This window comes from Pelecanus crispus, chromosome 1, assembly GCF_030463565.1.
Source record: "Pelecanus crispus isolate bPelCri1 chromosome 1, bPelCri1.pri, whole genome shotgun sequence".
NCBI lineage: Eukaryota > Metazoa > Chordata > Aves > Pelecaniformes > Pelecanidae > Pelecanus > Pelecanus crispus.
Genome location: NC_134643.1, coordinates 7,520,245 through 7,535,738, shown reverse-complemented (window position 1 = coordinate 7,535,738; position 15,494 = coordinate 7,520,245). Strand labels below are relative to the sequence as shown.

Genomic DNA, 15,494 nt, shown 5'->3' with positions numbered 1-15,494 from the left:
AAAAAAAAATCACCTTCCTTCCTATAAAGTCTGGATTAGAGCTCTGCTACATCACTGCTATAACATTTCCCTGTTAGAAAAGTTTAGGCAGAAAGATTCAATCTTGTTAAGGACAAATGTGCACCAGTCCTGTGCTATTTGCATTTCTGTTCATCTTTAAAGATTCCATGGCAGACCATACCAAAAACTAGTTCAAACTCCAGAATAGTATTTAGCCTGAAATTAAACCCCTCATTTCAAGCACCTGTGTGTGCACTAGATGTCTAAGCACCTGTTACAGTCATCAGAGAATAGTAAACACATCCAGAGGAGTGTAATTCAGCTAAATTTTCCCTAGAGCTACCTAAAATACATGCTCTAGCACAATCTGCCTGTCCTCCAGCTGTCACAGGTCACCCGATGCACCCACCAGCTCTCTGCACGCTGTGGACACCCTGGCTGTTCAGTGCCACTTGAAACGTTATACATTCAGGATTTTGAACCAGAGTAACAGATCAACAGGTTTTCTGACTAAGCTACGCCGAATATAATATGAACTCGTACACCTGTGGACATGTTCTGACCTCACAACTTTCTGCATATAATATCCACACGTGGTCACGTTTTATCAGCAGAATACCCAACTGCCTCTGTATTCATTCTGCAAGTTGGAGATGATGCAATTCGCTCCTGAATATAAAAGAATCACTTACAAAACAGCCTTTGGGTGAAGTTTCTGAATTAGCAATTAGAATTAAGAATATTCCCACTGTAATATGGAGCGTGCTATGTCATCAGGCTTTCAAATACAGTGGAAAGAAATGTGGCATGCCACATTTTAAATTACTGAAAGAAGAAACCATTAATTCCAGAAACAAGGTGTGTTAGAAAGACCTGTCTTCATATTTAGTGCCGATTGAAGGAATCAGAGAAACTCCTCAGAACTTCACCTAATAATTTTATCTTTACAAAAATCCTTACCTATAAGCTTGTTTTCCTTGACAAAGCATCTGAATTCTGCACCAGGGATTAGTTCACACCATTTGCGAAGAACAAGCTATAGAGGAAAAACAAATGATAAAGTATTGTTTCAGAAAGGTAACAGGTAACTTTTTGTCAATGGGTATACCTTCTAGATCTACAGTCTTGCTGTAATGATAAGATGACCTCTGAAGTTATTCCTGATACAAGAAAACAAAACAATCTTAACCTGCAGTTCACATAATTATCTTAGCAAATACTTCAAAGCAATTAGACTTAATATTAATTTCATAGAATCACAGAATGCTTTTGGTTGGAAGACACCTTTAAAGGCCATCTAGTCCGAAGTAATTTAAAGTAGAAAGGTTCAGACCAGACATAAGAAGAAACTTTTCCACCATGAGGACTGGTCAAGCATCGGAACAGCTCCCGCATAGAGGTTGTCCGGCCTCCATCCACTGAGATTTTCAGACCAGATTTGATAAAATGCCAAGCAACCCAATTTGATCTCACTGCTTACCTGGCTTTGAGCATGAGAATGGACTAGAAATGCCCCGAGGTCCCTTCCCACCTTAATTATGTTATGTTCTTCCACTTTGTATGGCACTTATAACTGTGAAATTATTTATGAAACAACTTCAAAGTTACATTAATGATAAAGCATGGAAAACAAAAAACCCCTGCTATACAACACAACAAATCTGTCATGGAATTGGCAGAAAGTTGCTCCCTAGTCAAAAGAGCTGATGAGCAGAATTAAATTTACCCAAATCAACCTCTATTCTGGTATACACCCAAGCAGAATTCTGTGATGCCTTTGAAGGCACAAACCAATTAAAATAAGGACATGGGATAGAAATAGTAACCAAACTATTATAGTCAATAGTACAGACTGCTGGTAATTAAAGCATATCTCTGGCACTTTCTCAAGCTTCTGCATTTCCTAAGCTGAAGTATTCAGATTGATCCATTATTGTGAGGGCCTCAATTACTGCTCATGGGTACTGGAAACTCCCAACACCTATCAACCGCAGTAGAAAAACCTCAGTAATTGATGGGGACACTCCTAACTACGGTGTAAACATTAAACTCTTTGTTCCAACTTTCAGATGTGCTGTATTTTTAAAGCACATTAAGAGAGTGCTTTAAAAAAAACAGGGTTCATTCACTTATCTAAAGCCCTTTAAGCCCACAGGATGACGACATATGCTATAGTTACATAAAAATTATTATTCGAGACATGACTAGATGCTATCATAAAAGTGATAGCACCACATGAACAGTTTAAAGCATTGTTAATATCTACGTTGCTAACTTAACATTTTAATCTGGTAACGAGCATACGAAACAAGATATGATAGACTGCTTCAGTTCAGGATGTCCCTAGCCACTACAGCTAGCTTCTCTCTTCGTAACTTCAGTTGTGATATTCACAAGCAGCATACTATCAAGAATATATGACTTTCAGCTACTGAACTTGGCCTTCCTGGCAAAACCTGACAGACATGAGAGAAAGCTGCAAGGAACCTTCAAAAGTCTGAACTTTCATTCATCTCTGATCTGTAATTAAATGAACTCCTTATGACCTGCAGCACTTAACCAGGCTTCCCCACACTGCCCAAGCAACACAATTAAAACAAACAAAAAAAAATTTACCAGCACATACCCAAGCACAAATGGCAACCTGCCTGCGAGCAAATTAATTTAAATTATCTAGAAATCATGCAAAGAGTTCTTACCTCGTAGTCCAAGGAAGGATCAGGGGAATCATCAGTACAGTGAATAAATCTGGAAAAGTAAGGCATAGGCATCAAAATCTGCTTTTACATATAAGATTTTAGCCATAGTGACAAAAATAACCCCAGACTGTGAATCACAAAAGCTACTGTTAAATTATCTCCAAGTCGTACAAACCAAGTAAATTCAATATATCAGTAACAAGCCTGCTTTCGACAATTATTGGGGGGGAAAAAAAGGAAAAAAAATTCTCCTCTTTTCATCTAGTGTAATTTGGAAGCACTTAAATTTGGACAGGGACATGGCTAAAATGTGAGTGTTTATTCATTGTTGAGGTTTTTTGTTTGAATCAACAGTGCTGCTCCTTTCCTCTTTATTGCTATGTTGGCATAACTGGATTCTCAAAGAAACAGATAAAGTTGAGCAATCCAATCTAGTTTCATTGCAGCATGTTTTCCCTAGTACTTTTAATGTTTAGCTTTCTAAACCACACAACAGAGACACATTGTCATGCCTTACAGCAGTTCATTTCCGTGAGTAAGGGATGCAAACCAGCACCAGTCGGCACTTCTGATTCCACAGCGTGGTATCTTTCTAAATTAAGAGCCTTAAGAAATACTCTTACGAATTTCTTGAGAGTGGGAATAAACATAACTATTTCCATAACTGCAAGCAGATGTCAAGGTTTTGTCCCTTGTGAGTAACTGATTCTCTGTGCCACCTTTCAGGAACTATCAAAAAAGGAAGCAGTTATACGCAAGCCAACTTCTATGTATGCTTTTGTCATTTTACAGCAAACCTAGCAGTAAATCCTGTAACTTTCACAGGGAATTAGCAAAAGAACATGCGTTTTCCTTCCAAGTGTACTCCCTGACCTTACTGGCAACAAACTACTTTGATGCACAGAAGAACTGTGTGAAGAGTCACTGCTGAGCAATAGTCTTAAATGGCAACGTTTATACTATCTCCCTTTGGCACTCAACTTGGTTAAGCAATCCAAAAGTCTAACATCTCTAATATAAGCATTGTGTTTGTAAGTCATGGCTGCCCAGCCTTTGGTTTGAAGCAAAGGGCTATCCTAAGAGTTCATTAAGTATGCTGCCAGCAGAAATAAATTTCGCACATTTTAGTTTAGACTTTAATATCCCACTACACACAGAAAAGAAGGGAGATAGCAGGCATGCTTTCCAGAAATACTGTAATCAAACAGATCATATATATTTGTAAGCCTATGTAAACAGATAACATCCTTCAACTACAGTTTATATTCACCACAATTTAAGATCTGTCAAGGCAATACAAAACAAAAATCGTGACAGCCTGCAGTTTTTCTAGACGAAAAATTCCTCCCTTACTAGCATAGATGCCTACTATACTCAAGAAGATATCACATACACACACACACACACAAAACCTATGGGTAACAAAATTCTATGATTCTATCCTGCTAAGAGAGCCATGAACTCATTTGCAAATCACTGAGATTATTCTGTGGATAATAAACTGTTATGAATATAATGAGAATTGTAAAAGTTATTCTGTACCTGACAGTTCTCCTGCTATCATCTCATAGTTTATTTTAAAACCTTAATTAAAAAAAAAAAAAAAAAAATCAAGGATAAGCTTCTAACAGCCTTTGAACTGCATCTTTGTTTTTGTAATATTGAACCTTGCTGGAACTTTAAGGACTAAAAGAAATAGGAAATTCATGCACCATTCAAAAGAGGATCTTGTACTACACTGTAAATTGCTAGGAAAAAAGGGATGCGAGTAAAACCTCAAGGGGAAAAAAAAAAAACCCAAACCCCAATAAAGGCCTCATTTTCCATATCCTCTCATGTGGAACTGTCTACCTCAAAATAGGTTATAATAAAGTCTAAACCAACAGCTACGGTTCTTGCAAAAAGGTCTCCCAAGTCCCAAGTCACGTCTTTATGAGCCAACACTGCCTCCTACGTTCTGTTAGGAGAACACAGGCTGTTATTCCTCCAAATCTCAGAAAACCTTCATAATTTCTTTATAATTTGTAATTCAATATTTAGAAGCATTAAGTGTGGTATCAAAAATGTAGTCCGAATGCTAGCTTAAAAACAAAAAGGATTGAAACATCTGCTAGGTTTTAAAGTCAAACAATGTGCTTAGGAGCCTGGTGAGCTAAGAGCAAGTCTGCAAGAGCAGACTTTCACAACTGTTCTCAGAAACAGGCACTTAAAATGTAACCAAGCCTTCTTATAAACACCTAAATAATAAAAAAAAAAAATCCCCTCATGTTCCTTTGTATCTTGCACATTAATATATTTGGAAACTTCTCCTTGGCCCAGTGGGAGTTGTTTCACGTGCTCCATTAACCTAGGAGATATTTCTTCCCTACTAAATGTGGCATAGATGGTCCCTTCACTCTGTTTCCTGGGCTTAGGGAGGGTTGAGTGGCTACCTTTAGGTTCCTTACTTCACCTGTCTAACCAGCTTCTCGAAAAGTTTCCAGGAATGAACTTCTGGAAGTAACAGGTCCATAGCACCAGCTGATCCAATAAAATACTGAGAGTCAATTTACAACACTTAAGTGCACATCAGAACTTGCAGATGACTCATGCTGCCCCTCTATAATAATTCAAAGGATAGTCCCTGCAAAAGATGTTCTCTGCATTAGGTTGCTTTTCAACAAGGTTGCACTTACAGGCCTTCTTATTTTACCTGTACAGTTGTGATTATTAAACAGCAGGAAAAAAAAAAAAAAACCAAAGCCACTTCAGCATTCAAAATCCAAAGAGTAGCATCTGCAGGTTTAAAACATCCAGTATTGCCCTGTAGAACAGGAATGATCTCCCAAGTTTGACAAAATTTCCAAGGTTTATTAATGAGCATGATATAACAACAAGCTGGTCTTATAATTTAAAGGGCATTTAGAACTACTGTTAATATTTATACTGGTCTCAAGGTGGGCAATCATGTCTTAACTAAATGTAGTCCACACATTCTAATGATAAGGAAGAAAACTGTGTTCTGAACCAATACACTCAACAGGGCTTTAAAAGCATTTTTGTTCAAAAGAGGAGTTTTCATCACTTAACAGAAATCCCAGTTAGAAAGGGCTTTTTTTTTTAATCACATATCCACAACCCTAAGTTTTTGAAAGCCTGCGTTAAAACCTGAAAAGTTAAGGATCACACCACCCACAAGTTTTTTTTGTGAACTCAGCTAAGTAAAATGCAATGCTTACCAAAGTAAGCAGAAACAACATCAACTACATTAATGAGTACATCACTCTGAAGTCTTTGTTAATTTATACAAAATTATCAAGGAGGAAAGTTAATTCATTATTCTGAACTTTTCAACCAAAGTGTCAACACCATGAGAGAATCCAAACATTTAAAATAGTCAAAGCTTATCTAGTCATGCTCAGTATATTTGCATTAAGGCCATATTTTTTAATGGTTTGTGTTGAAGTACTGCATAGCTGAAGTTTTCTCGGAACTTGAGGCAGTTGAGAATTACAGCAAGGGCAGTTCCCTGACCTGAACCATGTATAGATCGATACCAGATAAGCAGATAGGAAATGGGGGAGGAAGGACGAGGCAAAGGAAGTGGTTTGCCTGAAGTCCCACATCCCTGGCAAAGCTGGATTAAGAAACAGATCTTCAAATTGCCATTGCAAAGTCTTTTCCATATTATGACCCATGAAGTGGATTTTTAACTTAATAGAATTGAATAGAAAACAAAACAAACAAAAAAAGGGTATACAACATTTCAGCTGTTACTCATGCAGGGCAAGAAACTTTTAGACCATACAGAGTGTTAATGAAAGAAGTAGAAATATAGTACATTTACCCTCCCTCTGAGCAGCCCTTCCAAGGGATTTGGATATATTATGTATCCAATTTTCATTTGTTCAGCACTTCAGGTTCCTATGCCAGCTACATTTTTAATTTCTGCTTGCTAAGGACTAGGGAACTGGCAGCTGATCAATAATATAATTGTTCTGATTCAGCAATAATCGTTTCACTGTTTGGGTGGGGACATTTTGTACAAATAACTTAGTAAGTTAGAAATACTGTGCACAGACTGGACAATAATGTGCTTTAATCAAGTACAACATATGCATGAAATAAAAGATACATAGAACCACAGTGATTTTACACACTACACATGTCCCCCCAGTCCTAAGTACAACTTCCATTCAAATTCACGGAAACCACAAGGCTGCACTGCCCATATTAACTCTACCTTACCAAAACAACAAAGCCTGTTCTGACAAAAAAAAAAAAACCAAACCAAACCAAAACAACCCATAACCCAAATTTATACCAACATTAGATTACACTTGATAGGAAGGAAAATAAATACAACACTTCTCACATGAAACTTAACCTTTAGATTAGGTGATGATCCCACAATCACGTCACAAGGTTTGCTTATTTACCACCCACTAGCTGAGCTGTGCTATCTGGCGGTGCGTGTGGTCTTATCACACTGGAAAAGGAGTCTAAATGGATTGGACTAATGCACTTTGAGGTGTTGTCTTTCTGCTAGAGTTTATTCTCCCACAGCGGGATCAGTAGAAGAGAGCGTGCCTCCTACAGGCTGCTCAGCCACTACTGTTCTTAGTCTGCTGTGAACTTAAGCTGAAATTACTGATGGTTCAAGTTAACACCCGTGTTGTGAAATCTCACAACACAGGAGCTAGAATGCATTCATTGCCTCCACCACTAACTCAGCGCCGCCTGCAGAGGGCAAGGTGAATAGCTGAGGCACTAACTTTACCTGATATAAAACCTGACAGAAAATACACTGCTTTCGGTCTCAGTGAAGGTGGTCAAACCAACTCACTCTACCGTACAAATGGCGTAAGCTAAGAGCACAAATGCACGCACAGAGTTGCCACATCTTTTAAATCAAGTGGTGCTTGCTAAACACTTGATTGTGTCCCAAACTCATTACTAAGTAGTTAAGCAAACAGGAATTCTCCAAGGAGCTCAGGGTACTTTTTACTGAACCTCTTTATACATGAGGATAGTAGAATACAAAAACTGTATTATTTAATATTCACAAAGGGATGATACAAAGTGTACAGTTCTTTTCAGACCCACAAGACTCAGTCCTGAAAGCAGTTACAAAGAACACATTAAATTTTAGTGCTCAACCCTCTGAACAAACCATCCTCAAGACATCTGGCTAAGTCACTTAGCCTCCCATTAGGGGAAACCATGAAAAAAATTTCCTTGGTAAGGCACCAAAGTCTTTTGAGAATCACTATTCACTCACTCTGAAATGTAGACTATAGATTTCTCATCTCCCTGATCCCTTTCATTCTCTATGATCCGAGATCATGAATTCTCAATGCTTACAATTGTTTCCCTAGTCCAACATACTTTTCAAACTGCCTTCTCACTCCAACATCTTCTTCCCTCCTTCTCAGTCTCTTCCTCTGCACCTCATAATGTTGTAGGTTAGACATAATGTAAAACCTAACATCAGAATTGGACTGACAGCGTTGCCAGCACTCCATAAATGCAGAGGTAAGGACAAGGCTGTTGCTACCTGTCATTTTTTTAATGTACCAACAAGTTCAGGGAAAAGACTGTTATTACAGTTGCAGGAATAAAAAAGAAGGCAGCTGCACAGTATTAATGCAACTGGTTTCACATTTTAGACAAGACAATTCTTATCAGGTCATAACACAGGACTATTATGCTTGGTAGCCCTCTATAAAGCACCTTGAACAAGTGCCCTGCATTTGACTGAGTCTCCTGAATATTGCAGTAATATAAATAAGCATTGAATAATTACTGGAGAGCAATCTCTCAGATTCCAAGCCATGGATTGTCCTTTTTCTTTGAAATTCTGCTTTTCTGAAAAAAAATATTATTAATAATAGTAACAAGAACATTAAATTCCAGTAATTTTATTTTCTTTCAGAAAAAGGCTGTATTTTAGAAATGAGTGACATGAATTAGATGCAGGTACTACAGGAGAAAACTGTTCCCATATAATTAAGTACTCTCTTCATGTGAGCAGACAAAATAAACCCCAAGCACATGGTATTGTAATTTTATCTGAAACTATTATGCCTAGCCACAGTTCCTGGAGTACATTTGTTCAAGAGCTACAAGAACTTAGGTTCAGAAGGAGCTCTAGGAATACATAAGCAGAAGTCTCAGGCATCTTCCAGGCAGCCACACAAACTTCAACAGCTTTAAAATTTGTAAGGGACATGGTAAAGTCATGCTGTATTACCATGAGAAGTGGCAACAATAAGGTAGGTAAGCAACAGGTAAATGCCAACAGGGGTGGGAAGGCAAAAAAACCCCAAGATTAAAACATCACTTGCTGTGGAAGGCAACTCAACAAAACCAGTCTTAGTCCATAGTGTCATTTCACATGTACTACTTTAATATAATGTCTTCCTGTTTTGCTTTTCACTCATTTGCATATTAAAATCAAGAGAATTAATATAAGAATAAAATGGAGACTGCTCCTCTCTTGTTAACCAAAATGAGGTAAACAATTCTGGTTTACTAGGAAAGACTCACTCACAATTAGTAACAATGAAGATAATCTGCCTCGCAATTCTCTGCACTAAATTGGACCTGGCATTTACTTTTGCACAGTGTAGGGAGACGAAGAAGAAGGAGGGCAGGAGTCAGGGGAGCTTCAAAGAACTTATTACTGTACCTGAAGCTTATATCCCTGTACCTGAACAACTTTTAAACATGAATATGTATTTTCATATCAGATATTTATCATTACTATAATACAGTAAAGAGTGAGATCTTTCAACAGAACTGAAAAGTTACCCTCAGAGGGCTGAGGGTTTTTTTGACTCAATATAAATAAGATTGTCTGCTAGAAATCCACTTACGGTTGAGTGAGGTCACGGGTAATGAAGTCTGAACTCTTGAAGAGGAGGAAGATGTCACTGAGAGCTTTACATTTTAGAGAGCTGTTCATTGCTATCCAGTAGGCGTCCTAAAAAAAGAAAAAAAAGATTATCCAAAAATGCACTTTTACTAGCAAGAGGGAATGCAAGCTGCAGATCTAGTAGCACTAAATATTATGCAACATTTGAAATACATGCAGAAATCTATTTTTTTATTTTCAGGAAAGCTTAATTAGCTGTTAAAAGAGACACAATTGTTACTGCTTTTCTTATGAATACTCTGTTGAAAGCAGAGCAAATCCATTTTTCAAAATACTAAGTTTTTGCCTTACTGCTTCCAGGCACTTTCTTAGAAGGCTTGATTGAACACAAGTTTCCCTTGAGAATATGATGCAAAAACATTGGGGTGCACCATCTTTAAGGTATAGTTAGAGTACCTAAAAATAGCTAGAGGGAAGCTTATTGCTTTTTTAAAAACTGTGGGGTTTTTAATCTTTATCTGAGGCAAAGTTTTCAACTAGTACCCTAACTGAGAAGAGTCTGACCATCCTGTGACAAGGGTACAGAGTTTTACATAAGACCAACCTGTGACAAGGGTACAGAGTTTTACATAAGACAGTGCTGTCTTGCATCAGCCTCACCAAATACTGCACCATCTAGCTCTAACCCACCAGAACAATTCACTGATATCTTGACTATCACTCCTTCCTTTATCAGAACCACTAGCCTCTTCTACTTTCCAATGCATTAATATAAACCAACCAAACAAAATCCTTATGTTAACACCTGTTACAAGTTTTGGGAGTCAGCATTCTTACCCTTGGCGCACTCCAGTTAAGTTTAGGAAAAACACTACCACCCAAGGAACTTATTGCTTCTTGAACTTTAGCTGTAAACTCGGGAAATTCTGGTGCCTAAACAAAGAACAACAACAAAAATATCAACTTCAATACATTTAATAGTGAAGTGTAGCCATTTTCTAAAAACCATTAGAAATACATATTGTAGAAGGAATAAATGTGTCCAAAATCAGGAACCAAGAACCCCACAAAAATAATTTATTTATAGAAATAAATCACTAAAGAATCAACTCCGACATTCTTTCAGTCAGAGAAAATTGAAAATATGTTTCCAGTTCTCACTCTTATTACTAGCAAGATCCTATGAACTTCAGGGGAAAACCCGGAACTTCATAACATTCATCATGAAAGCTGCAACAGCTGGCAAACGTGCAAGTCAAATAAACAGACCTTAAATACATACCTATTGTTTTATACCTGATAGTAGATTACTGCATACAAATAAGATCCAAGAAGATTTAAAAACAAACAAACCAACTCACTTTCAAAAATAGTTTGCTTAGAATTAAGCATCTCTCTACAAAAATCTAAAATAGAAATATCGTAGCATTCTGTCAAAGTATTAAAAGGCAGAAAGAAATCAGTTCCGTTTTGTAATAGTTCTCTAGTTGCATTTAGAAACACAGTAAGAGAGCAAAAGTAAATAAATCAGTTTATAGGCAATTTGAGTGACAGCTCCTCATTTAAGCTTTAGTTTTATAAAATGTTGTTAGTAATACTTTAACTAATCAGCTCTTAAATTAGGTCTTAAAGTAGCTCCTTAACAACATATTGCATCAAAATAGAGGACACACTGCAAAGGTATGGGTTGGACTAGAAAACCTTGTCTTGTAAAGAACATTGTCAATATTGTAAACGTAAGATAGGGGAATGCTATAAACTCCACTCTGAATGTGGTACAACAATAAAAAAAACAGATTGCTGACCTTTAAAATAATATGAAAGGATTTCAGGCATATGTCAAAGATTTTTCATGTAATAGGATTTATAGCAAAAAGCATATAAGAACACTATTTCTGCCTGAGTATTTTTAAACTCAACTCAAAGATAACTCCTAGGCTAAGGCTAACTGATTTCTCTAAAACAACAAAGCCTTCACAGCCACACAAATGACCAAAAAAAGTTCATACGTTTTGGCATCTCCTGTCTGCAGCCCCCCCTCAAATGCAAACGCTACAAAAAAACCTCTCACATTTTAGCGCAGTGACCTAGGCGGAACTTCAAATATTCTGAATCTTTCCTTAGTACATTACCTAGTCTCCGTGGGAAACTACAGTTGAAAAACTGAAAAAGCACTTCTCCTATTTTACTTTATTTTTAGAGCTTCAGTCAATTCTAGAAATGGTTCCTGCAAGAAGTAAAACTCTGCATCCACTGCGTTCTGATCCAATCTCTTGTTTTGACAGAAGTCAGGAGTCATGCTATATATGTAATACCAGCACATACTAAGCCTCCCTGGATTAATGTTACCAGCATGTCATTAGATTAATCCAAGTGAAGAAATACACACAAGAGGATAGCTCTAAGGCTGCATAAACAAGCTAGATTGTAACATTTCCTAAATTCTGAATGCCTGATTTTGCAACCATCAATATTAATGCGTGTTTTTTTAAACACAGAATTTTCTGTAATCCTGTACTCCAATTCTTCTTCAGAATATAGAAGGGGCAAAGGAAACAAGTTCTACCTGATGACTCAGGTGAGTCATCAAATCAGAATGATCACAACCACAGCCCACCTTACTGCTCCCTGAGCTAAGAAACCAATAGAGAATTATAACCTGGGATTTATCATTAGCAAGATACAAATGCCCTAGGCTGACAGCAAATGCAGAAGACCAGTCTCCAGCTTGTCCCACTATTCTTTACACATTACGTTCCCTAGTGTCTCCCTGTTCAGCTTCCACATCACTATTTGATCCATTTTCATCTCTTGCAGTAACTCCAGATGCAGCTCCCCACCCTTCTGTGTTCTACACAGACTGTTTCTTCACTCTCTTCATCGCTGTCAAAGTGGTAACAGGCAACACTTAAAAGCACAGAAAACTATTTCCATTCACTCACTGGCCTCGGAGCAGTCCCTAGTTTTCAGGTAGAGAAAGCGTATTTGCCATGGACGGAGTCTTCAGAGCAATCATCTACCAAATGAATGAGTTGGTAAAGAGTACATTGTGAAATTCTACTTTTAGAGTCTCTTTCTTTGACCAAATGTAGGTGTATTTTTGTAGGAACTAGCCATGGGCACAGACCATGTTCATTATTAACCATTTTCAAAGTTCCAGGTTTGGCAAAAGACAAAGCCCTGCCAGTCTCCGAACAAGAGCCACCTTGGAGCACAAAACACCTCTCTTCTTCCTCTACCCCTGCTCTTATTGCTGAGCATGATGTTATATGGTATAGAATATCTCTTAAGACAATTTGGGTCAGCTGTCCTGGCTCTGTCCTCTCTCGTTCTCTTGCCTACCCCTAGCCTAGTCGCTGGGGAAGGGTATGGGACAGATTGGGAAAAGAGAAAACCTTGATGCTATGCAAGCACTGTTCAGCAATAGAATCACAGAATCATAGAATTGTTTAGGTTGGAAAAGACCTTTAAGATCATCAAGTCCAACTGTCAACCTAACACTGCCAAGTCCATCACTAAACCATATCCCTGTGCCACATCTACACATCTTTTAAATATCTCCAGGGATGGTGACTCAACCACTTCCCCGGGAAGCCTGTTCCTGTGCTTGACAATAGCTGAAAGTTAACTCCATCCCAGCCAGCCCCAGTAAAACATTAGCTGTAAAGCTGCAATCCATACAGAGAACACAGTGCTTACCTAGCTACACTGAAATCACTTGGCCTATACCCTTCTGATGGGTATCATACCTCTTGATTATGTATTTCCTTACTGGGTTGTACACTATAATGAAACCTGATTCAAAAGTCTGATATTATTTCTTTAGCAACATTAACATGAGCCTTGCAAAAGATAAGATGGATACCAAAATCGGCGTTCTGAATAATTTACAATCTAAGGCATCTACTTTATCAAAGATTAGATAATTGAACTGAAGCTATCAGTGTGTGCAAATTTGGCACGTATTAGTTTTAAAATCTAGGCTATAAATTTTGTGCTAGCATACGCACAACCCAAACCAGGGCTGTGTTTATATTGCACCTAATCCAATGTGAGCAATTCAACACTATGTTGAACATTAGGGAGCTAACAGGACTGAAGTAACAGTATCAATGGCAGACAAGCAACGCAAGTGTATTAACTCCGACAATGATAGGGCAACAGCAAGTTTCAAAAAAGATGTAAAAATGATTAAGGAAGCCTGGTTCCTATCTATCATGATCCTGATTCTAAGCCAGGCACAGTGCAAGGAGAGCATAAAGACAGGAAAAGGAGAAGAAAAAAAAAAAGATGATAGAAAGAAATGTACTTAGGAGGAAGTAATGGCACAGGTGTAAGAGAAGAACTGCGAAAATTGAGCTGCAGGGACTTCATTTCTTCTGCATCTAGTCTGATTAAGTAATTGGGAGATATTCAAAGTGGTGAAAATGAAAGACAGCTATATTTAGATCCATATTTCAGTTCATTTCCTATAGTCTAACAAGTGTGTGATTGTTGGGGATGAAGAAAAGCATTTCATTTTTAGTCAAATAAAATTAAGGCAGCAAAACTTTTTAAAGTTACAGACATCTACACTGCCATCCGTCTAGAATGGTCTGAAAAATGTTAAATAAAGCAACAGATATCTCTAACTGCCAACAAGTTTGTATCACAAGGTTGCAGAAAGGATACTGCTGACACACGTTAGGCTTCTACAGGACCTTACCTTAAGTGTTGTAGTATTCTCATCATCTGACCACTGTTAAAAATAAGAACAAATCAAAGGTTACTGGTTTCCTGAGACATCCTTTATAATTTATGAGAACATCAGAATTCATATGGCTTCCTACAACACATAGAAATCAATCATTGCCCTGGAGCTCCTGTAGCATAACATCACCATCCTCCAATTATTATGGTTGTAAATGAAGACAGGACAAATATTGTATATTCAGCAGAAGTACTATTCTAAAGCATGGATAAAAGAAGACATCTATATATTTGAATTGTAATTTATATCACAAACTTGGACATTTCAGAACTTGACAGAGCCTTCCCTGGCTAAAGCTTGTCTCCAGCTCCAGCACTTCCATCTTTAGAGACACGATCCATTAGTTTCACTTATATTTCTTTTTCATCTCCTTTTGGTACCTTCTATCACCTTGTGCTTACAACATTTTTCAGCGTTTTTCTTCTAGAACACCCTCTGAGCTATTATGGCCTCAGAAACTTTCACTGTTTCTTGAAATAACTCCTCTAAATGTACTCCTCCTTCTAATTTTTCAGGGCATGAAACAGCATTAAGTTCAATTCCAACATCCTTCAATATTCCCTATTCATTATTACAAATGCAATTATCAAAAAATAAAAAAATAAAAAAGTCTTCTGTGAAAGAGCATAGAAACATTTGAAACCTTCCCTGATGTCACAGTATAAATAATGATATTTTAAAGTTTTTCAGGGGAACTACCACATGATTATTATTTTTGTGAAGTATTCTCCTCACATATAAATTATGCAGGAAAGGTTACACATTCATATTTTTCTCAAGAGACTTGACATTAAGTTGCATTTTATACTGACCTGTATTTCCTCTGCATCATCACTCCCCTCCTGAGCATGACTTGGCGGATCTTCTCTAAAACAAAAAAATTAGCAGGAAAAAAAATTAAGCCCCGGAGTCTGACTTCACCATATACATTACATTTCCACAGCATCTACCAGCCGTTGATCTCAAAATGTTTCATAAGAAGATTAAGCCTCAAAACCCCTGGCAAAGAAAAATCAGAGCAAGCCAGTACAGAAAACTGAAGACCAAACACCCTGGCATTAGATTTGGGCACTACCCAAAACACGTTGCTTCTTTCAAATTAGCAGATCACTTTCTGCTCTGAAAACGCCATCACTGAAGCTTTTCAACACCCTATTAATCATTCTTTTCCAACTTTACTGTACTCCCA

General features: G+C 37.5%; 1 protein-coding gene across 1 annotated transcript in view; it reads right to left on the bottom strand.

Moving 5' to 3' along the window:
- The window catches only part of CDC123 (cell division cycle 123), a 34,719-nt gene that overhangs the window by 15,959 nt on the left and 3,266 nt on the right, over nt 1–15,494 (bottom strand). The window contains exons 3-8 of the mRNA XM_075708797.1: nt 15,118–15,172; nt 14,261–14,293; nt 10,393–10,488; nt 9,557–9,663; nt 2,700–2,748; nt 961–1,036 (exon numbers count right to left, since the gene is read on the bottom strand). Of these exons, the coding sequence (XP_075564912.1) occupies nt 961–1,036; nt 2,700–2,748; nt 9,557–9,663; nt 10,393–10,488; nt 14,261–14,293; nt 15,118–15,172 (416 nt within the window). The remainder of the gene's footprint in view (nt 1–960; nt 1,037–2,699; nt 2,749–9,556; nt 9,664–10,392; nt 10,489–14,260; nt 14,294–15,117; nt 15,173–15,494) is intronic.